General features: G+C 47.2%; 1 protein-coding gene across 5 annotated transcripts in view; it reads right to left on the reverse strand.

Annotated features, from left to right (window-relative positions):
* The window catches only part of NPRL3 (NPR3 like, GATOR1 complex subunit), a 51,023-nt gene extending 41,767 nt beyond the window's left edge, over positions 1 to 9,256 (reverse strand). The window contains exons 1-4 of one of the 5 annotated variants that reach the window (XM_066576128.1): positions 9,157 to 9,256; positions 8,150 to 8,279; positions 5,059 to 5,128; positions 2,116 to 2,154 (exon numbers count right to left, since the gene is read on the reverse strand). In XM_066576128.1, coding sequence (XP_066432225.1) covers positions 2,116 to 2,154; positions 5,059 to 5,128; positions 8,150 to 8,279; positions 9,157 to 9,240 — 323 coding nt within the window. In that variant the 5' untranslated portion in view covers positions 9,241 to 9,256. Of the gene's footprint in view, positions 1 to 2,115; positions 2,155 to 5,058; positions 5,129 to 8,149; positions 8,879 to 8,934; positions 9,137 to 9,156 lie in introns of those variants that run through there. The other 4 variants (XM_066576126.1, XM_066576125.1, XM_066576124.1 and 1 more) reach the window with 4 other exon arrangements.
* Positions 9,257 to 24,791: the final 15,535 nt, after the last annotated feature.

Here is a 24,791-nt window from a genome sequence, read left to right on the forward strand (position 1 = left end):
TTATAATACAAAAAATGTTCTTAATAACCCTACTTTCCCAGGCCGACCAGCGTGTTTAATCTGTCGTACGGGACAGATTAAACACACCGGTAACTCCGATGGCACAATAGCCATCAATGAACATTTTCCTAACAATTCAAGAAATTCCAGTTATTCATATGAATCATCATTTTATAATTAAGGGGGAACAGTGGCAGCGGCTTACTCTATTCTACACTTCAAGTCATGCATGTCTATGGGGGAGTCAGGAGAGATAGCCGGGTGTCCAACTACATGTCCATCTAACTTCTTGCTCAATGATATTGGTATTGCCTTCTATACTTCTATATAGATATATAGAAAGACTGCATATACTCCAATTCCCCAATACATGGCTATTAGCAGATTTGCTCCATTATGAATGGGAGTGATCTGATGACAGACTGGTTTAGCAATGGCAGTAAATATGATCTGGTTGTTTCGGGTTCTCTGCCAGGTGAATGCCATGCTGGGAAGTCCATTTTCTGCCATAAGAGACATAATACCCTCATACACATTAGACTGCAGTTGTCCAAACCCATTGATCCTTTGGCCAACGCCACAGCTTTCTCCACTGTGCACTTGTGACAGTCCGCTCAAATGTGCGTTCATGTGTTGGGCAAAGTTGGAGGAAACCGTTGTCGGCCAAACAAACGTTCGACAAGCTGCAACTAAAAGTGTATGGGCACCTAAAGACTCAGGTACAACTGTTCACTGTTGACAAGTCAGCAGGGAATGTGATTTCCCTGCCGTGTCCATGTACTATTCTCTGGTATAAAACATAGTAGCAAGCAGTGTATATTCAGCTCCCCAACATATACATTCACGTCTGATTAAAGACGTATTCCCATCTCAGACATTGCCTTATATGTGTGGGTGCCAAATCTCGTGCTCCCGACCCCAATCCCAAGTGGTGAGGTGCCACCGCATCCAGGCAAAGAATGGAGCAGAGGCCATTCTTGCTCAACAGATTCAGGAAATCTCATAGAAAACAGGACCTTTCTATTCAGTCTCCACTTGAATTGTGCGGCCAAGTATTAAAGCTGGAGCGGGATTTGGGGGGGGGGGGGGGTCTCCTATTCTTGACATAGATGCGAGTCTGAGATATATATACTACTTTAATACAATTATCCTGTACATCACTCCTAAAACAAAACACGATGCTACTAAACAATGGTTTAGAAGAGAGCTCTGCAAACTTGTGTACCTTGTAAGCCACTTTAAAATATGGCAGGCAATGCCACACTGTATACTGAAAGAGAAGGCTGCTATTAAAAATATAACCAAGTGATATGGTTCTTACCCTACTGCTAAAGGGGTATACTCATCTGAGGCGGGTATGGCATGTCTTCACGTACTTACAGAACAGCCACCTTGAGACCCACACCCCCATCCCACCTGTATGGGTGCCAATAAGGGGTGATTGGGATTATATGAACAGCCGCGTGGGGCTGTCTTATACGGTTTCCGTAATTCCCATAGAAGTAAAAGGGAGTTTTGGAAACCGTGTAGCACAACCGCCGTAAGGCACTAGCTGCAGCTGTTTCCGTAATTCCTGGATGGGGTGGCTGGCACGCAGACTTGGATATTCTGATCCCAGCCATCAAAAACGGAGATGGGAATACTCCTTTAAATGCCAGAAATATGGTTTTGACCCAGATGCCAAGAATGTTATGACCTACATGGCCACAATAACACACAATGGTTGCAACCAGGTGGGGTGTCACATGGAGGGAGCCAAAGAGCAATCGATGGGGAACATTGGCTTACCACTTGAAACCAGAGGTTTCCTCTCATTCCCCGTTTTCTTATAGTGGTACATCATCCTCATTCATCCTTACAATGCTTATTCTATATACTCCTTGTGCAGTTTCGCTTAGGATTTGAACAGTTCACGCCAAGACAAATGTGAAGTAAAAGAATTTCTTGGAATTCAGTAAAGCATAGATCTGTGCCAAGATGTGTTAGTAGACGATTAGAGAAGTCCATTAAGAAATGTGGATATTACAGCTATTTACTAGGTGATACATACACCAGCACATATAGGAAGAGGCACATTCTAAACAAGATGGGATTGTTTAGAATCTCTAGTCTTACCCCGCAACCAACTGCTCATCGGTTAGAGGACATGGCTCTCTGGAATAGGAACGGGAGCCATCAACAGAGAAAACGGGAGACACAACATGACAGTAAACGCTGCACAACTACAGGACATAGCACATTATATGACAACTTGTAGGCAGAGACTACACACAGACTTAGCACATATCCGCCGCGGTATAACACATTAAGCAGCAAAGTGTAGTTTACAAGCAACCTTCCATTTTTAGACACTACTTGATGCAATTTCGTAGCTCTTCTCATTAGTGGTGGTGTGCAACACAATGGAATTTTAATGGAAACAAGGCATGAAGTGCTGGAAGGAGATATAAGGGAGGCATATATCTCAGAAGTCTGTGTGTAGAGCTCACCTAATCTGCAGTGTAGGCAAAAAGTATTAGACACTGGCTCACCTTGCAGAACGTGCAGAAAGCATCGAGAACCAAAAAAAGAAGGTATTAATCATACACAAATGTGCCATATGCTGACTTACAAATAAGTGTGCCAACCAGGCGGTGGTGTGGATCTGTGACATTTATATACTATAATGCCACCCACAGACAATAGGTTTATGTCAGCAGATGCCCCAACGCTCTAGATCTATATACAGTAGGTTGGTAAATGCCATCAGCTATCTGTTCTTGGGGAAATTATCTGTTGGACTTTTCTTAGCAGATGGGATTATCTTCCACAGAGATCTGCCAAACAGAATATATCTGGAAGATTCTCGCCACTCCATAAGGCAGTGTGCGAATTGTGCTCAAGATTCTTGGGCACAACTTGCATAGGACAGCACACATCCGAGTGCCAGGGGCAGTGGGCATTGCATGTCTTACTCCCGTCCATGATATGGACCAGAATAGGACATGCAACGATTTTGAAAGCACCTGTTGATAACTGCAGATTTGAATGATTTTTTTTGTTGTGCATGCGGGAGGCTCAACTTTCCCCCGACAGATGATGTCCAGGTAAAGGATTGGGGACATTGAATTTCAATGCCCAATCCTTTTGTTCCCTAAAAGATAAGCCGGCACAAGAGCTGTGTGGCTGCCCTCTGGTAAAGGCTTGTATCAGAGTCGTAAGTCAACTCTCTATCCACAGCATGGGGCATAACTTGCTGATCGGTGGGAGTCTTACTGCTGAGACCTCCACCGATCTTGAGAACGGGGGTCCTATTTCCCCTATCCTTCTCTCTGCAGGGTTACTGCTCCCCCATGCAGTGTGGAGGAAACTGAATGGAGCACTGGTCGCATAAGCATGCTGGTATTCCATTCATTTTCAATGCGACTGCTGGAGATAGCTGAGTGGCAAGCAATTGGGTAAATCCGAAAGCCCATTAAAGTGAATGGAGCGTCGACCGGATATTTAGCAAACGCTCAATTCATTCTGACGTTAATGTGGGGGGAGAAGCAACCCCATTGTGACAGGCAGAGGTGGACATGTGTTCCTGGTATTCGAGATCGGCAGGGGTTTAATCGGTAAGACCCTCACTGATTATCCTGTGGATAAAGCATAACTTGCGATTCCGGTTCTCTCCTTGGTACTGATCAGCCAAGAGCCACTGCCCCGTGGTCTCTGCCATGTTTTATGGGCACTTCATGAGTTTACAGCGCCTCTCCTCTCAGGTCAGGTTTTTTTTTTATTTCAACTACCCCGTTTCTTGTTTTGCTTTCTATCAGTAAATGTGCTCATCGTGTAAAATACACTACAGCTACACTGGATGTTCTATTCCTCGGCATCCACCTGCGGAGCTGTATGACGCTTCATCATATTCTGTTTACCTTGCATCCTCAGAGGATTACACATTCAATAATGAAAATGAAGAATAATAAAAGTCATTTCCCAGCAAAGGGATCTTGTCAGACGGAAGCTTTTAAATCCCACTGAAGTCAAAAACATGCATGCATTCAGCATCTCAAGTTAGAACATACACAACTGGTAGGGGCAATTCACACAAACATTGCATCGCTGTTTTATGCCACAATTTTCTTAAAACTGTGGCAAAAATGTAGCACTTTCTCGAAATTGCTGGGTTTTTTTGCCATAGCTTTATGAAAAATCTGGTCAAAAAAAGACAATGCTACAATTTGTGAAAGTATTCTTGCTGAAACGGCAAAATGAAAGCACAAGAGAACTTCACCTGCAAACCACTCCTCGCCGCTCCGCCCCGCATGGTGCTCAGACAAGTAATCAGTTACTCGACAAGACCGATGCTTGCTCGAGCATCAGCCTTAAACGAGCGCGCTCGCTCATCTCTAGTAAGGATGTACATCATGTCATTTCATATGGACACTTGTACTATACCTAGAGAAGATGTTTAGCTCCAAGCAGCGCCAAAGAGGTCTGTCCACATCAGCTGAGGTCGGACATGGATCCTAGATTCTAATGGGTCAGTCAGCATTTCTTACCAACAATGGCATTACTGTATACTAAGCTTTCTGAAAATTCAGTATTATTGATAGAATATATACTTCTATTTCCTGCTATAAACAAGTCTGTCTGACTACCACTAGTTTTCTCGGTTTACTGGTTATAGCAGCAGTTCTTTTATTCTCTTTGCCCAATTCTTTTAAAATAGATCCATTTTGAGGTACACTGATGACCCGAATAGTCCCATATTTTATAGAAAAAGGGGAGCAGTCAGCAAATTTATGGTTATTCTACATTCTAACTGAAGATGTAAGAAACTAGAAAGGAAGTACATACTGTACAGCCACCACCCTAACTTCTTCCATGACTACTGATGGTGCATTAATGATAGAGGCTCACTGTAATGGCTCACCGCCCCCCTTTTAGGCTACTGTCACACTATCCCAATAGGGATATTAGAAACTTACCAAATGTATATTTATTGTGTGTTGTGCTTTATATATGATAAAAAGTTGTTAAATCTAAGGTAGAAAGTAAATACATGTGACAAATGTAGCATTAATATCATACTTGGAATCTCCATCAGGATCTTCTGCGATGTCTCCAGTGTTATTTAAAGCATAGCAGCTTCTTGGATTATCTAAAAGAATATACGGAGAAGCATATGGGAACAGATATGAAACAAACGCTACGTCTTCAGAATCAAAGTATTACTGATCCAAAACACTGACAAAATCTGCACTCTATGATGCGGATCCACGCAGATTTCAGCCCTCCAAGTGAGTAAGTGAAATGTGCTGTGGATCCACTGAAAATCCGCCAGATGTGAACAGCAGGTCTATAGGCGTCGGGAGTGTACTCACTTTTTAAAGGAGAGTAATCTCTGTTTCATGAATTCTGGTTTTTTTAATCTCCACTCACACCCCAGTTAGACTTCATCCTGTTCAGCCAAAACCCTGAAGGGCGCCACAGGTTGTCATTACTTACAGCTTTGGCCTCCCTTAGTGGAGTGGGGGGGGGGGGGGGGGGGGATGAGCAGGGGGTGACGGGGGTTAGTGTGGGGGAAAGAGATCTCTCTCACTCCCCCCCCCCCCCACTCCACTACCCACCTGAATCTGCTCGGACCGGTATGCAGTTACTCGAGTAACTGCCTTAAATGAGCGTGCTCGCTCATCTATATTCCAAATACAATATGACTGAGTTGCTGGAGACTTTATGAAGATATGTGCATACAAACATAGGCGTAACTTATTTTTAGGAGGTATTGTTCATGTAATTTTCTGCTTGAGCCACAAAAATGAATTTTTATGCATTCCTAGAAATAAATTCCACTTTGCCACAGAATTCCACAAAGGTGCCAGAATGCATGAAGTGCTGAGTGACACTTTGACAATATTCCAGGTGTCTACTTTCAAAAACTATACACAGGCCCGATTGCTACACCCCAAGGTCTGAGGGAATTAAGTAATGTGATGCACAGACCATTGTTTCTTCTATTTAATGACTCTATAGCGATGGGGTCTGTTCCACTGGATTGATGCATAGCCAATGTGGTGCAAATATTCAAAAAGGAGTAAAAAAAAAAAAAAGTTGACCTGGAAACTACAGGCCGGTAAGTCTAACTACTATTGTGGGTAAAATGTTTGAAGGGTTTCTAAGAGATGCTTTCCTGGAGGACCTCAAGGAAAATGGCTGTATAACTCTGTAGCAGCATGGGTTTATGAGAGATCGCTCCTGTCAAACCAACCTGATCAGCTTCTATGAGGAGGTAAGTTCTAGACCGGTTTAAGGAGTCATTGATCTTGTGTATCTGGACTTTTCCAAAGCCTTTGATACTGTGCTGCATCAAAGGTTGGTATATAACATGAGAATGCTTGGTCTGGGTGAGAATGTGTGTAAGTGGGTAAGTAACTGATCAGTGATAGAAAGCAGAGGGTGGTTATAAAGCATACATACATACTCTGATTGGGTCACCGTTAATAGTGGGGTACCACAGGGGGCAGTACTGGGCCCTATTCTTTTTAATATATTCATTAATGCCGTGGTAGAAGGATTGCACAGTAAGATATCAATATTGGCAAATGACACAAAAATATGTAAAGAAATTAACACAAGAGGCCAGAATACAGCTGCAAAAGGATCTGGATAAATTGGGGACAGAAAAGTGGCAAATGAAATACGTGTCACCATTACAGGCTAAAAGGGAAACCACTGGGTAACACCCACATGGAAAAGGACTTGAGGGTTTTAGTTAACTGTAAGCTTAACTTGAGCAACCAGTGTCAGGCAGCTGCTGCCAAGGCGAATAGGATCATGGGGTGGATCAAAAGAGGTCTAGGGGCACATGACGAGAACATTGTGCTTCCTCTTTACAAACGACTGGTCAGACCACACATGGAATATTGTGTACAGTTTGGGGCACCGGTACTCATGAAGGACATAAGACAGCTTGTGCGGGTACAAAGGCAGGCAACTAAAGTAATAAATGTAATGGGCGGACTAAAATACCCAGAGAGGTTATCAAAATTGGGGTTATTTAGTTTAGAAAACAGTTTAGGGGCGACCTAATAACTATGTATACATATATCAAGGGACAACACAGAAATCGCTCCCATGATCTGTTTATACCCAGGACTGACTGTAACAAGAGGGCATCCTCTACGTCTAGAGGAAAGTAGGTTTCCACATCATAGAAGGAGATTCTTTACTGTAAGAGCAGTGAGACTGTGGAACTCTCTGCCTGAGGATGTGGTGATAACAAACTCAATAAAAGTTTAAGAGGGGCCTGGACGCCTTTCTTCAGTGCAACAACATTACCGACCCTTCTGAAGTTATTAGTGATTACGGGTGGGTAATCCAGGGATTATGCCGATTGTCAGATTGGAGTCAGGAAGGAATTTTTTCCCCTAAATGAGGAAAATTGTCTTCTACCTCATTATGGCTTTTTTGCCTTCCTCTGGATTGACATAGCAGTGGGGTAATAGGCTGAACTAGATGGACACAAGTCTTTTGGCCTACCACACAATGCTTGGGGGCTTAGTATGAATGTAACGTTATCATTTAGCTCTTATGTGTATATGACCGGTATCAGAGGAGCACATTATGGGCTCACTTTTGTGGCCATTGTCCGTGCTCAACCATAGATGCCCTGAACCAAACTCACATCATCAGTACAGCCATGGTCAGGACACTTGTCTGGTTGCGGACGCAAAAGTACATCTGCAATACACTTATATGGGACAGCATATATTGAAAGTGGCTACGAGAGGTGCAAAACGTCAAAAAAGAAACCTGGAGGGTTACAGGGGTTGTCTGAGATAACAGTTTTGTCTACAAATAGCTCCCCTGTGGTCACAATATAACCAAACCTTGTACTCCCCCCTCCCTACATGTCCTCCTCCGATGGCTTCGGGTCCCTGGGGAGGTATTGCTTACAGGCTGCAGTCAGCTAGTGACATTCCGTAAACCTGCTGCTACAGCCAATGAGGGCTCAGGGATCGACGGCGGGTCAACGGGCCGTCACAGGCTGACTGCAGCCCGTAAACAATACGTTACCAGGGAGACGGCGGGGGAGAGTACAAGCTTATGTTATGGCCACAGGGGAGCTGCTTTTAGATAAAACGGTTATCTCGGAAACCCATTAGTGTGTAGGACTACTTACTGGTCTGCAAGGACTGGGCCTCCGGGACTCTCTGGAAGGGGTATCGGAAGAGCAGCTTGTTCCCTCGGCTCCCCGAACTCACCAGGATGACGCTGATAGGGCTGCTGTTCTCCCCCATCCTCCTCGCTCCCTGCAATATAAGGAAGTAATCACAAGGTTTACAACTTCCCACTTGGTTACACAGTCCATCACACACGGACAACACGGCCACCAACCGCCAGGACCCTACAGCGTAACACCGCTGGGACGCCCGCCGGTCACCTGAGAAGACGGCTATCATCAGTGTAGGGTTAGGACCCAATAGCAGCTCAGTGAGCGAGAGAGGATGAAGTACGGATCACACTTGGAGGTAGAGGTTGCCCGTGGCCACCAATCATGGCCTCGAAAAAGAAGATCCGGTATTGTTGCTTTGCACCCAAGATGCCTGAAGTGTAATGTCTATGCTAACAGGGTTAGTGTTGCTCATAGCAACCAGATGCCCCGAGGAAAGCTGGAATCTGATTGGTTGCCACGGACAACACAAATACTAGTTAAAGCGAGTAAGGCTCCTTTAACTAGGAATGATAAATTAGTTGCTATGACGACGGTCGCTAAACCCTTTACATTTTGTTGGCCCACTCGTTTGCATTCACTAGTGATCGACTAAACGATGGCGGTTTATATGGAACGCCGTGCGAACAACGATTTGTAAGCCCGCATAACACGGATGAGACGCCAACAAATCCTCATGCTGTCCCTGGTTTGGTTTACACTGAATGACAGCCTTTAAATTTGCAGAAACCAACACTTTTGTTGAAGGACATCATTGCACGTGGAGGGATCTGTCTGCCTGCAGGCTTGTTGACTGTTTCCAATGACGAGCACAGTGCTGGCAGGTCTGCACTCCAGCTAGGTGACATATATAGCCGCAGCTCGCAGTACACACTGGCGGCAGGCTGCCCGGAGCGTGCACGGGCGCTGCACCGGCGGACCACGGGGATACAAGACGGTAACGGCCAGTGCCATACCTGGTAAGGAGTCTCTGACGTCAGCAGGTCAGGTGACATCCTCCAGTCACATGACTCCCTGACGAGGGTGGGCTCTGAGGCCATGAGTGCTTCCTGTAGTAGGAGTGCAGACAGAGGGAGCTGCGGGCGTCTACTGTCAGGCTTATTATAGAGCCTGTGGGGGCGCACGGAAGGAGCTTGTTTAGAACAACACGTGGGGCGCAGGGAGAGCCGGGGGAACAGTGATGTCTGTGGGGCACAGGAGGCGAGTCAACGGGTGAAATGAGAAGCACACAGGGGGGTCTGAGTGATGCTTGTGGGGTGCATAGGAGGCATATGGAGAGCTGGTGGGGGTGCATTAAAAGCACGTGGGTCCGTGGGATATTGGGGTGGAGGTACAACTTAATAGGGGGATGCTGGAGAGCGGAGTGGGGGTGCACTGCAGGCCGTGGGGAATGGTAGAATGTTGGGGAGCAGTGTGGGGTGCACTGGGGAATGGTGGCATGCTATGGACTGTTTGGGGGATACACGAAGTCATGGGGAATGGTAGAATTCTGGGGAGCAGTGTGGGGGGGCACAGAAAATGGCAGAATGCTGGGGAGCAGTGTAGGGGTGCACTGGAGGTCCATGGGGAATGGTAGAATGCTGGGGAGCAGTGTGGGGGTGCGCAGAAAATGGTAGAATGCTGGGGAGCAGTGTGGGGGTGCACGGAGAATGGTAGAATGCTGGGGAGCAGTGTAGGGGTGCACGGAGAATAGTAGAATGTTGGGAAGCAGTGTGGGGGTACAATGGGGAATGGTGGGATGCTATGGAGCAGTGCGGGGGTGCACTGGGGAATGGAATGCTGGGGACTGTGTGGGGGATACACTGGAAGTCCGTGGGGAATGGTAGAATGCTGGGGAGCAGTGTGGGGGTACATTGAAGGTCCATGGGGAAAAGTAGAATGCTGAGGAGCATTGTGGGGGTGCACTGGAAAATGGTAGAATTCTGGGGAGCAGTGTGGGGGTGCACTGGAAAATGGTAGAATGCTGGGGAGCAGTGTGGGGATGCACTGGGGAATGGTAGAATGCTGGGGAGCGGTGTGGGGGTGCACTGGAAAATGGTAGAATGCTGGGGAGCAGTGTGGGGGTGCACTGGGGAATGGTAGAATGCTGGGGAGCGGTGTGGGGGTACACTAGAGGCAGTTGTGTCTGCTCACCAGCTTCCCACCACATGGGGAATGCTGTGGTGTTGGTTCTCATTCGTTTGACAACACTTTCATCATTCTCATTGGCTAAGAGCGGCTGAGTCCCATACAAGTAAATGGGATTGAGCTGCTATACCAGCTACTGCCACTATGAAATATACAGCACTACTGCCTGGTCTTCAGTGAAGTGATAGTGGCGCTCACTCAAGTAGTGCTGTCACTTCAGACAGCTGTTCTACAGGATCCCAAGTGGCTTAGCGCAACTAATCACCTATACTGAGGATAGGTCATCAATGTGTGATCGGCGGTGGCCGACTGCCTGCTTTCCTATGATCTTTCTCTGGTCTCATTTCATTCACTTCAGTGGGACAGCACTGCAGTACTCAGATTGGCTGCTACAACAAGTCCGGCATTCTGGGTATAAACAGGATCTTAATCAGAAGCAAACAGCTGATTGGTGGAGGTGCTGGAGGTCGGCCACTACTTGATCAGATATTGATGCAAAATAATAAAGTATGGGTTACTTACCGGTTGAATCCCGCACTGCTTCTCCACTGCTCCCTTGTTTAAAAGGCTTCTGTGGTCATGCCAACAACATGTGATCACAGCAGCCAGTCACCGGTTTTGGTAGCCGAGTCCACTCCATACGTGGTAGATGTTGGCCGGAGAGCTCTCAGATCGTGGCTGTTGACCATTTAAATGCCAATATCCTTTCTGAAAGTGGCATTTGATACATGAACAGCTCAGCTGCAATACGATTACAGATGGTGGGTGTCATGGCTGCCTGTGACCTTGTTAGGGCGCCAGGGTTACCATTTTTTTTCTCAAGATAAAATACCTGCAAAAATAAACTATACTGCAATACTGAATGCTACAATATAGTGTATATGCAATCAAACGACTGCAAGTTCAAGACCCTTGTGGGGTCAAAAAAAGTGTCAACTTAATATTTTTTTTGTAATAATTAAAAAAACATAAACACCTTTTCCATACTTATGATTATAAAAAATACGTATATATTTCGTATCGCCACGTCTGTATAAGTCCAATTTATTAAAATAATGCATCATTTATTCCACACAGTGGGCTCTGTCAGAGAAAAATGCACCATACTAGAATTGTGCATCAATAATACAATATTTTAATGTTTTGAACTTTTACGGATGTGGCAATTCCAAGTTTTATGGTTTTTGATAATTTTACGGAAAAGCTGGAATTTTTGAACCTTTAATATTAGTTAAAATATAACTTTTTTTTTGTTTGTTTTTAAGTCCAAGTTGGGAATTTGAACTCCATATCACTTGTACAATATATTACAATATTTCTATGTTGTAGTATATCTAGCTTTCATTGTTAGCCTAGTATGCTCTGCCACAGGCATGACTTTATAGGCCTGAATCCATATACCAGGCCTGACCTTCGCTATGCCCAATTCTCCCATGGCTACCCATCAGCATCCTATGATCTTGTCACAGGTGGACCAATTGATCTTCGGGGGTGCGGAAGATCCTTATGCTAAGGATAGGCCATAAATATTGTAGTTTCAGAAATATCCTTTAAAAGGATATGAAGGGTAAAATGAATCGATATAAGTAATTTGCGGCTACACTTGTATTCATATGGATCTAATATGGAACTCTTCAGATATCTAGTTTCTGACCAGGAATTACATTTCTGATTGCATTGATCTCTTCTAGGTTGAAATCGACAAGAAAGCATTGTGGCTCCAGTGCTTCCAGGACTTGGAAGATTTTTGGTGCTTCCTCTATAGGTCGATGACACACCACTAGATTCCCACCGCAGTCTTGAATCTGTAATATGGAAATATGTCCTGGACTGGCCATGGGGTTTCCTCACCCTATTATCTATGATGCTGACAGATTGGGGTCAGGAAGCTCTGCGGCTGGGACAGGACACGGTTCCCTATTACGGATGTAAAACTGTGGTCGAAATATGGTGGCATGTCACTGGCCGTGCACTCGGAAGACGTCTGCTACTACATGGCATACAAAGGTCCTTACATGTGTGTTAGTCTGACACGCTTTGGTATTTCGGGGGTTTCCATGCAATTTTTTTATCAATGATCTATCCTTGGCATATGGTCAATAGTTGATCGGCTGGGATCTGTCACGCAGGACCCAAGTTGATCAGCTGTTCCGATGCCAGCTGTCATTGGAAAAATACATAAGGTACAGAGTGGAAGCAGATTGCTCCAATCCCTGTGTAGTGGTCGACACTGGGAACTGCAGGTGCAGCTGTCATTGATTTTAATGGGACCCCAGACTGCAGTTACGAACATCGGTCACTACATGGGTTGGAGCAATCTGCTTCTGCTCCATACCTTGAGTGTTTTGAAGTTGACAGCGAGCGCCAGAATAGCTGATCTGTGGGGTTCCTTTCCTGAGGATAGGTCATCAATTCAAATTGCCTGAAAAATGTCTAAGATTATATCGTTTTTAAAATAACTACATACTTCTGTATGTTCACATACCTGATAGAGCCTGGGGTGTGAGTACCAGGGTGGTTCACTTGTGAAGTGAAGTGCAGCCCATCGGGCTTAAGTTGATTGAGTCTTACTAATAGGCTGTAAGCCTGCATGACACTACATGTATCGGTGTTGACGTATAGTACTAAGCAGCCAGCCCTCCTAATATGTGGTGTGAGTGGTTGGTCATCGGTATCTTGCACCTGTGCAAGCTTCTCTATATAGCAATTTGCCTGTGTGCATGCTACTGGGAAGCATGGAAGCTACAAAACCTAAAGCATAGCGCACAGTGCGAGATTAAAGGGGTTGCACCAAGATCACAAGTTATCCCTTGTTCGCAGGATAGGAGATAACTTCCTGAACAATGGGGGTCTCACCACTGAGACCCCACCAATCTTGAGATTGGGGGTCCTGGGTTCACTCCCACCACCTGTCACTGTAAAAGTTGCTTCTTCCCCTGCAGTGACATCAGAGCAAATAGAGCACTGCCCGAACATGTGCAGTCGGAACTCCATTTCAATGGCGCTGAAAGAGATATACGCAGAAAAGCGATAACCACTCAACCTGCGTATTGTATAAGAAAAGGGACAGTACATCAATGCTTCATGCATAAAAGAACATCTTAATTCACAAGGTGCTGCTGAAGTGTGGAGAATAGTCATTTCTAAGTGAGTCGAGTAGATCCCATCACTCTATAAGACCTAATCAGTATGAAATATTCTCCATGTATTACACATGGAAAAGATCCTTCTGCGGTGCGGGAAATAGTCATTTCTATGCGAATCGGCTAGATCCCGTCACTCAAAAACACCTAATGTGCATGCAATCTTTTTGGCTTATAACACATGGGAAAGGTCCTTTTCAGGTACGGGAAATAGTCATTTTTATGTGAATCAGCCAAATCCCAACACTCCAATGGACCTAATCCACGTAAAACCTCCATATATAAAACATGGTAAAGGCCATTTTGGTTTATGGCAAATACTATGTGAATCAGCAATCCCATGTAAATGAGGCTTAACTGTGAAACTGCTAAACACACTCATTGACTGCCTGCAGATGGCCAGGTCAGATCCCGCTATGAGAATTCTCGCAGCGGGATGCGACCCGTGCCCCAGTATTGAGCTTACAACTAGACCATTAAATAGACCCAAAACTATACCAATTGTCTGATGTCCCAAATGCATCATATTATTGACCCATCTGAGATTATGTGAACTATTATGCATGATATAGTCATTTTAACAATCCCCTTAGCAAAATGTTGATGGTTTGTAGTCTGTTGCTATGGAGTCAACAAGAAACAGTTGCCAATGAGTTATCATGGTAGCCAAGGGCCTAACAAAGCCCCCCCGGGCCTGCCATAGGTATTAGCACATTAGACCATGCTAAAGGCAGGGCCTTATAGATAGCTTGTCAACACTGATAGGCAATAATGCTTCAGAATACTGCAGGAGGAATTTATAAAGGCATTTCTGTCGGAATTGTGGCGTTAAAAAGACACACATTTTTCTGAAGCCATACTTAAGCAAAGATTTGTGATTATTGCCCTTTTCTGCCATCCTTACCATTTTTCCTAAAAGGAAAAGGATGTGGCCACCCTTGGCTTAACACATTTACAACAATTTACACCATAAATTATAGCACTGCTCTACACCAGCTTATGGCTGTCGTAGATTCGACTCTAAAATAATAAAAAAGTAGGTCATGTGCTACTAAAATAGAGAATAGAGCACATAATAAATCAGTATAAAGGACAGAGATCCGCACGCAGTGCAAGAGAGCTAAACAATACACCCATGAGGGGCAATTATCAGCAGACTGTTATCACTTCCCATTACCGATGCCGCCTTTAGACCTATACACCAAACCTCCGGTTGGGTTGCAACAGACATACTGTACGTAAAAAGCAAAAACATATGGAAATGGCGCTCAGGACACAGGTCAAATTGTAGATAATCAAAGATGTAAAGCGTAAAACCCACTTACTTGGAAGAGAGGGACCTAGCCTAACGCTCACCCCCTGATGGCCATCTATTGAAACTTTCATAGCCATCATGGGGTAAGTGTTAGAGTTGGTCTCCCTCTCTTCCCGCAACCAAGCTAGTGGGTTTTACTCATCTTTGATTGCCTACAGTTTGACCTATGTTCTGAGCACCATTTCCATATTTTTCTTGCTTTCTATATGTAGATTTTATTCTATGGCACACTGCTATATAGCTAGCATATAAAATGCTGGCTGGTCTTCGGTAAATGCGACCCAATGTGGTTTTAACCATTGAATGATTATGGTGAAGTCCCCTAATGGAACTTTACAGTTAGAAGAGAGATAAAGTTTAATTGCGTTTGGTAATTTTTAAAAGTTCCCAAAATAAATAAGAACTTGTTCAGTATTGAAGGTTTCATTTGGAGCCTCCATCGCTGAATTCCATTAAAATGCAGGCAAGCCCTCATATAACTACATCAAACGGGCAAAAAAAAGTTATGGCTCTTGGAATGTGACAAGGTAAAAATGTTTTAAAAAGTGCTTAGTATCTAATGCCCAAAATAAGCCAAACTTTAAAGAGGTTAAACAAAACTTCTGACATGTCATAGTGACATCTTATAAGTTTTGATTAGCAGGGGTCCCGGTGTTGAGCCCACCACCAATCAATAAGTACTAGTGCAGCACAGTTGGTTTAGTTAGTTAACACAGGCAGAATGTAATGGTTGGATGTGCCCCATGTTCTTGCAAATGTGATGTATGAATGTGATATCTGTTGTAGGTTCTGGAAATGACCTATTGGGGGTAATTAAAGAGTATTCCATCTCACCTAAGTGTAAGCTTATCCTAACTTTTATCTCAGGATAGGAACCCCACCTATCCTGAGATAAAAGGGGACGCAGTGCTGATTCTGCACTGAAGCCACTTGCCTGTTTTTCCCTACATAGTGTCGCATTAGGAACTACAGCTGAATAGTGCTGTACTGCACCTCCTCCGTACAGCAGGGACTAGTAGGAGATTTGCTTATGTGATTTAAAACTATACCTAGTCCATAATACATTTTTGTCTTCGGCACAAAATGCATATTGTGTGAAGAGCTGCCTTAAAGTGTATCCTTCAAGCACTTTACTGCTAATCTTTCATTGCTATGTGTTGAATATCCCTGTCTGCTCCTGTGGAAAACGCTGATTGCACCCCCTGCTGTCTAATCACAGCATTAGAGATGAGCGAACGTACTCGTTTCGAGTACTTACGCAACCGAGTACCGCCATTTTCGAGTACTTCAGTACTCGGGTGAAAAGATTCGGGGGGCGCCGGGGGGCGGGGAGAGGCGTGGCGGTGCGGGGGGTAGCAGCGGGGAACAGGGGGGAGCCCTCTCTCTCTCCCTCCCCCCCCACTCCCCACTGCTACCCCCCGTGCCGCCACGGCGCCCCCCGAATTTTTTCGCCCGAGTACGGAAGTACTCGGAAATCGCGGTATTCGGGCGAAAAAGGGGCGTGGCCGAGCACGTTCGCTCATCTCTACACAACATCTATGCTAACTTTCCTTAGAACATCCATGTAGAAATAAGAAGAGAACATAGCCTCCCATCCATGCTCAATGAATTCCACTGAAGTACCGTGCCCTCGGAATCTTGACAACATAACCAGTCTACTACCCCAAAACGTCATGACTAGAGATGAGCGAACACCAAAATGTTCGGGTGTTCGTTATTCGGAACGAACTTCCCGGGATGCTCGAGGGTTCGTTTCGAACAACGAACCCCATTGAAGTCAATGGGCGACCAGAGCATTTTTGTATTTCGCCGATGCTCGCTAAGGTTTTCATGTGTGAAAATATGGGCAATTCAACAAAGTGATGGGAACGACACAGAAACGGATAGGGCAGGCGAGGGGCTACATGTTGGGCTGCATCTCAAGTTCCCAGGTCCCACTATTAAGCCACAATACCGGCAAGAGTGGGCCCCCCCCCCCTCCCAACAACTTTTACTTCTGAAAAGCCCTCATTAGCATGGCATACCTTTGCTAAGCACCACACTACCTCCAACAAAGCACAATCACTGCCTGCATGACACTCCACTGACAATTCTCCTGGGTTACATGCTGCCCAACCGCCCCCCCTCCCCCCCACAGCGCACACCAAAGTGTCCCTGGGCAGCCTTCAGCTGCCCTCATGCCACACCACGCTCATGTCTATTTAGAATTGCGTCTGCCATGACGAGGGACCGCAGGCACACACTGCAGAGGTTGGCACGGCTAGGCAGCGACCCTCTTTAAAAGTGGCGGAGCGATAGCCCATAATGCTGTACAGAAGCAATGAGAAATAGAATCCTGTGCCACCGCCATAAGGAGCTGCACACGTGGGCATAGCAATGGGGAACCTATGTGCCACACACTATTCATTCTGTCAAGGTGTCTGCATGCCCCAGTCAGACCGGGCTTTTTAATTCATAGACACAGGCAGGTACAACTCCCTATTGTGAAGTCCCTGTCGACCCACAGCATGGGTGGCTCCCTGGAACCCACCGGCGGTACACAGAAATATCCCATTGCATTGCCCAACACAGCTGAGGTAGTAATGTCGTGCTTAATGCAGGTGGGCTTCGGCCCACACTGCATGCCCCAGTCTGACTGGGGTTCTTTATAAGTGTACAGATGTAGTAAAAACTCCGTGTGCACCTACAGCATGGGTGGGTGCCAGGAAGCCACCGGCGGTACATAGAAATATCCCATTGCATTGCCCAACACAGCTGAGGTAGTAATGTTGTGCTTAACCCTTTCCAATCCAATTTGTATATGGTTTTCCTAGGGGGCTTACTCTTTTTCTGCTGTTATACAACGGCGCTATATGCTGGCTAAAGCCAGTACTGCATGAGCTGACACGTAGGATAGGCTCCGACAGCAGAGAGGCTGGCAATATACAGTAAGAGAACCCCGACGGACGTCTACCAACAACGGAGCTGTACAGCCTTAAACCCTAATGTCTTCACAGGTCACACAGTGGACTGGAAAGGGTTAATGCAGGTGGGTTTCGGCCCACACTGCATGCCCCAGTCAGACTGGGGTTCTTTACAAGTGGACACATGTAGGTTAAACTCCCTGTGGACCCACTGCCTGGGTGGGTGCCAGGAAGCCACCGGCGGTACATAGAAATATCCCATTGCATTGCCCAACACAGCTGAGGTAGTAATGTCGTGCGTAATACAGGTGGGCTTCGGCCCACACTGCATGCCCCAGTCAGACGGGTTCTTTAGAAGTGTACAGATGTATTAAAAACTCAGTGTGCACCTACAGCATGGGTGGCTCCCTGGAACCCACCGGCGGTACATAAAAATATCCCATTGCATTGCCCAACACAGCTGAGGTAGTAATGTCGTGCTTAATGCAGGTGGGCTTCGGCCCACACTGCATGCCCCAGTCAGACTGGGGTTCTTTACAAGTGGACACATGTAGGTTAAACTCCCTGTGGACCCACTGCCTGGGTGGGTGCCAGGAAGCCACCGGCGGTACATAGAAATATCCCATTGCATTGCCCAACACAGCTGAGGTAGTAATGTCGTGCGTAATACAGGTGGGCTTCGGCCCACACTGCATGCCCCAGTCAGATGGGTTCTTTAGAAGTGTACAGATGTATTAAAAACTCAGTGTGCACCTACAGCATGGGTGGCTCCCTGGAACCCACCAGCGGTACATAAAAATATCCCATTGCATTGCCCAACACAGCTGAGGTAACGTCAGCTGTAATGCAGGTGGGCTAAAAATTAATTTGATTACACTGTAGGCGAGGGCCCACAAAAATTGCTGTATCAACAGTACTAATGTACATCCCAAAAATTGGCCATGGCCAGCCAAGAGGGCAGGTGAAACCCATTAATCGCTTTGGTTAATGTGGCTTAAGTGGTAACTAGGCCTGGAGGCAGCCCAGTGTAACGAAAAATTGGTTCAAGTTAAAGTTCCAATGCTTTTAAGCGCATTGAAACTTATAAAAATTGTTCTGAAAAATTATTTGAGTGAGCCTTGTGGCCCTAAGAAAAATTGCCCGTTCAGCGTGATTACGTGAGGTTTCAGGAGGAGGAGCAGGAGGAGGAGGAGGAGGAATATTCGACACAGATTGATGAAGCAGAAATGTCCCCGTTTTGGATGGTGAGAGAGAACGTAGCTTCCATCCGCGGGTGCAGCCTACGTATTGCTTACGTATCGCTGCTGTCCGCTGGTGGAGAACAGAAGTCTGGGGAAATCCAGCCTTTGTTCATCTTGATGAGTGTTAGCCTGTCGGCACTGTCGGTTGACAAGCGGCTACGCTTATCTGTGATGATTCCCCCAGCCGCACTAAACACCCTCTCCGACAAGACGCTAGCCGCAGGACAAGCAAGCACCTCCAGGGCATAGAGCGCTAGTTCAGGCCACATGTCCAGCTTCGACACCCAGTAGTTGTAGGGGGCAGAGGCGTCACCAAGGATGGTCGTGCGATCCGCTACGTACTCCCTCACCATCCTTTTACAGTGCTCCCGCCGACTCAGCCGTGACTGGGGAGCGGTGACACAGTCTTGGTGGGGAGCCATAAAGCTGGCCAGGCCCTTAAAGACTGTTGCACTGCCTGGGATGTACATGCTGCTCGATCTACGCACATCCCCTGCTACCTTGCCCTCGGTACTGCGCCTTCTGCCACTAGCGCTGTCGGCTGGGAATTTTACCATCAGCTTGTCCGCAAGGGTCCTGTGGTATAGCAACACTCTCGAACCCCTTTCCTCTTCGGGAATCAGAGTGGGCAGGTTCTCCTTATACCGTGGATCGAGCAGTGTGTACACCCAGTAATCCGTCGTGGCCAGAATGCGTGCAACGCGAGGGTCACGAGAAAGGCATCCTAACATGAAGTCAGCCATGTGTGCCAGGGTACCTGTACGCAACACATGGCTGTCTTCACTAGGAAGATCACTTTCAGGATCCTCCTCCTCCTCCTCCTCCTCCTCCTCCTCCTCAGGCCATACACGCTGAAAGGATGACAGGCAATCAGCCGGTGTACCGTCAGCAGCGGGCCAAGCTGTCTCTTCCCCCTCCTCCTCATCCTCCTCATGCTCCTCCTCCTCCTTCTGTACGCGCTGAGAAATAGACAGGAGGGTGCCCTGACTATCCAGCGGCATACTGTCTTCCCCCGCCCCCGTTTCCGAGCACAAAGCAGCTGCCTTTATGGTTTGCAGGGAATTTCTCAAGATGCATAGCAGAGGAATGGTGACGCTAATGATTGTAGCATCGCCGCTCACCACCTGGGTAGACTCCTCAAAATTACCAAGGACATGGCAGATGTCTGCCAACCAGGCCCACTCTTCTGAAAGGAATTGAGGAGGCTGACTCCCACTGCGCCGCCCATGTTGGAGTTGGTAGTCGACTATAGCTCTACGTTGTTCATAGAGCCTGGCCAACATGTGGAGCGTAGAGTTCCACCGTGTGGGCACGTCGCACAGCAGTCGGTGCACTGGCAGCTTAAAGTGATGTTGCAGGGTGTGCAGGGTGGCAGCGTCCGTGTGGGACTTGCGGAAATGTGCGCAGAGCCGGCGCGCCTTTACGAGCAGGTCTGACAAGCGTGGGTAGCTTTTCAGAAACCGCTGAACCACCAAATTAAAGACGTGGGCCAGGCATGGCACGTGCGTGAGGCTGCCGAGCTGCAGAGCCGCCACCAGGTTACGCCCGTTGTCACACACGACCATGCCCGGTTGGAGGCTCAGCGGCGCAAGCCAGCGGTCGGTCTGCTCTGTCAGACCCTGCAGCAGTTCGTGGGCCGTGTGCCTCTTATCGCCTAAGCTGAGTAGTTTCAGCACGGCCTGCTGACGCTTGCCCACCGCTGTGCTGCCACACCGCGCGACACCGACTGCTGGCGACATGCTGCTGCTAACACATCTTGATTGCGAGACAGAGGAGGAGGAGGAGGAGGGTGCTTTAGTGGAGGAAGCATACACCTCCGCAGATACCAGCACCGAGCTGGGGCCCGCAATTCTGGGGGTGGGTAGGACGTGAGCGGTCCCAGGCTCTGACTCTGTCCCAGCCTCCACTAAATTCACCCAATGTGCCGTCAGGGAGATATAGTGGCCCTGCCCGCCTGTGCTTGTCCACGTGTCCGTAGTTAAGTGGACCGTGGCAGTAACCGCGTTGGTGAGGGCGCGCACAATGTTGCGGGAGACGTGGTCGTGCAGGGCTGGGACGGCACATGGGGAAAAGTAGTGGCGACTGGGAACTGAGTAGCGCGGGGCCGCCGCCTCCATGATACTTTTGAAGGACTCAGTTTCCACAACCCTATACGGCAGCATCTCAAGGCTGATGAATTTTGCTATGCGGACGGTTAACGTTTGAGCGTGCGGGTGCGTGGCGGCGTACTTGCGCTTGCGCTCGAACACTTGCGCAAGCGACGGCTGAACGGTGCGCTGAACTACACTGCTGGATGGGGCCGAGGACAGCGGAGATGAGGGTGTGGGTGCAGGCCATGAGGCGGTAGTGCCTGTGTCCTGAGAGGGGGGTTGCATCTCAGTGGCAGGTTGGGGCACAGGGGGAGAGGCAGGGGTGCAAACCGGAGGCGTTGAACGGCCTTCGTCCCACCTTGTGGGGTGCTTGGCCATCATATGTCTGCGCATGGTGGTGGTGGTGAGGCTGTTGGTGTTGGCTCCCCGGCTGAGCTTTGCACACCACTGTTCGTCGGTCGTCAGGCGTCTCTGTGAAAAACTGCCAGACCTTAGAGCACCTCGGCCTCTGCAGGGTGGCATGGCGCGAGGGGGCGCTTTGGGAAACACTTGGTGGATTATTCGGTCTGGCCCTGCCTCTACCCCTGGCCACCGCACTGCCTCTTGCAACCTGCCCTGCTGATGCCCTTGACTCCCCCTCTGAAGACCTGTCCTCCTGAGTAAGCGTTGCACACCAGGTGGGGTCAGTCACCTCATCGTCCTGCTGCTCTTCCTCCGAATCCTCTGTGCGCTGCTCCCTCGGACTTACTGCCCTTACTACTACCTCACTGCAAGACAACTGTGTCTGATCGTCATCGTCCTCCTCACCCACAGAAAGTTGTTGAGACAGTTGGCGGAAGTCCCCAGCCTCTTCCCCCGGACCCCGGGAACTTTCGAATGGTTGGGCATCAGTGACGATAAACTCCTCTGGTGGGAGAGGAACCGCTGCTGCCCAATCTAAGCAGGGGCCCGAGAACAGTTCCTGGGAGTGTTCCCGCTCCTGAGCAGGTGTTATTGTAGTGGAGTGAGGAGGCTGGGAGGAAGGAGGAGCAGCAGACAGAGGATTCGGATTGGCAGCAGTGGACGGCGCAGAACTGCGGGTAGACGATAGGTTGCTCGAAGCACTTTCTGCCATCCAGGACAGGACCTGCTCACACTGCTCATTTTCTAATAACCGTCTCCCGCATGGACCCATTAATTGGGCGATGAATGTGGGGACGCCAGAAACGTGCCTCTCTCCTAATCGCGCAGCAGTCGGCTGCGACACACCGGGATCAGGAGCTCGGGCTGTGCCCACACCCTGACTTGGCCCTCCGCGTCCTCGGCCGCGTCCACGTCCTCTAGGCCTACCCCTACCCCTCAGCATGCTGTATTACCAGTGATTTGATTTCACAGGCAGGAAATAAATTGGCGCAAGACTGCAGGCCAAATATAATTTTTGCCCTTTTTGGAAAACGAAAGGCCCCACTGCCTCTAGTGAATGAATTATCTAAGTTTAATAACTGTGCTGTGTCCCTGCTAATGTGTCACAGAACGTGAAGGTAGCAGAGTTATTATAACTCTTGGAGAGCAGGTATTTTTTTCCCAATTAAGGAAAGCAAATGGCGAAGCCAGCAGTAAAGCGTAGCTGGGTGCGTCTGATTTAGCAATGTTGTTCACGCAGCTCACACGTGTCCACCGCCCTTAGGACGGACAGAGGCTGGACAAATAGATTTGTTTTCAGTTTTTTTCCACCAAAAGGCAGCACTGCGTATATTCTATGAACATGAGAAGTTTAATAACTGTGCTGTGTCCCTGCTTATGTGTCACAGAACGTGAGGGTAGCAGAGTTATTATAACTCTTGGAGAGCAGGTATTTTTTTCCCAATTAAGGAAAGCAAATGGCGAAGCCAGCAGTAAAGCGTAGCTGGGTGCGTCTGATTTAGCAATGTTGTTCACGCAGCTCACACGTGTCCACAGCCCTTAGGACGGACAGAGGCTGGACAAATAGATTTGTTTTCAGTTTTTTGGCACCAAAAGGCAGCACTGCGTATATTCAATGAATAACAACTGTGTTGTCGCCCTGCCTATACAATTCTTTCCTGCAGTATCAATGGAGGGTGCAATGGTCTGCAGAGGCGATTTTGAGAAGCAAAAAAAAATGCAGCACAGCTAACAGCAGCCTGGACAGTACTGCACACGGATAAATATGGCCCTAGAAAGGACCGTTGAGGTTCTTGAAGGCTACACTCACTCCTAACACTCTCCCTGCCTATGCAGCACTTCTGTCCCTAATGCCAGGTGCAACGGTCTGCAGAGGCGATTTTGAGAAAAAAAAATTGCCACTGCTAACAGCAGCCAACACACAGCTATCAGTGGCCCTAATAAGGACCTTTGGGGGGTCTTGAAGCCTACACTAACTACCAATTCTTTCCCTACAGCAGGTCCGGTACAAACAGCACTGTCCCTCATCTAACTCACACCGCATCTGAGGCGAACCGCGGGAGGGGCCGACTTTTATGTTCGGGTGACACCTGATCTTCCCAGCCACTCACAGCAGGGGGGTGGTATAGGGCTTGAACGTCACAGGGGGAAGTTGTAATGCCTTCCCTGTCTTTCAATTGGCCAGAAAAGCGCGCTAACGTCTCAGGGAAGGAAGTGAAAATAACCAGAACACCGCATGGTGTTCGTTACGAATAACGAACATCCCGAACACCCTAATATTCGCACGAATATCAAGCTCGGAAGAACACGTTCGCTCATCTCTAGTCATGACCCCTCCAGTCTTAGGCATTATGTACATGGCAGTTTCTTGTGCACATAGGTATGTAGTAGTTTATACAATGCACTTCTTTTTATCCGATTCTCATATAATCCTTAAGAAAAAAAATTCAGTATGGCTTCATGTGTGTTGGAAGAAAAATTGAGGCAAAGTGTGTGCCTGCTTGAGTGCCACATTCAAGATCCATCTGACACAGACCTGCATTTTTTTTATTTTTACATGCGATTTGCATGCATTTCCAAGTACGTTTTTCACATGCGTTTTTCTCAGATCTGCACTGCCAGGTTCTTTTTTTTCATTTCATAGTAACATGCACAAAAACGGATCACACTTCCCTGCACTCATGCACGTGCAAATGGGTTTTTGAATGCCCTCATAGAAAATAACAGGCAATTCTTGAAAAATTGCATAAAAATGGGACATGAATGGGTTATTTTTGCATGCAAGCTGCGTCCATCTAGGACTTGGACAGAACTGGCTCAAAGGTTGGCTTCTCACTCAGTGGCCGTGTGTACATTTGCCGACAGCCACCCAGATTTGCTCATTTGAGCGATTATTCAGGCGACTATTCTACACAGTCAAAAGTAAATCAAGTATAGTTAAAGGGGTTGTGCCAAGTTTAAAACTTATCCCCTATCCAAAGGTGTCTGATCAGTCAGGATCTCATCACAAGAACAGGAGTCCTGCGTTCCCTGAGTGAATGGAGAGGCGGTCGAGCATGACCACTGCCGCTTTATTCATTTCTATGGGACAATAGTTCTCTGTGTTAAAACATGATTACATATTAGTCTTTTTAAGTAAAACAACTATCATGTTTTACAACATTTTACATGAAATATATTCACTTTGCTCATTTATATATTGCATACATATAGTGCTATACACAGATTGTTATCACTTACATTACGCCCGGTACCAATGGGGGATCACAACCTTTAGTATACTCGCCTTTTATTACGGTATATTTTTAAGTGTTTGAGGAAATCCACACAATTACAAAGAGCACATACCAACTCTATTCAGTTGTTGCCT

Source organism: Eleutherodactylus coqui, chromosome 8 (genome assembly GCF_035609145.1).
Source record: "Eleutherodactylus coqui strain aEleCoq1 chromosome 8, aEleCoq1.hap1, whole genome shotgun sequence".
NCBI lineage: Eukaryota > Metazoa > Chordata > Amphibia > Anura > Eleutherodactylidae > Eleutherodactylus > Eleutherodactylus coqui.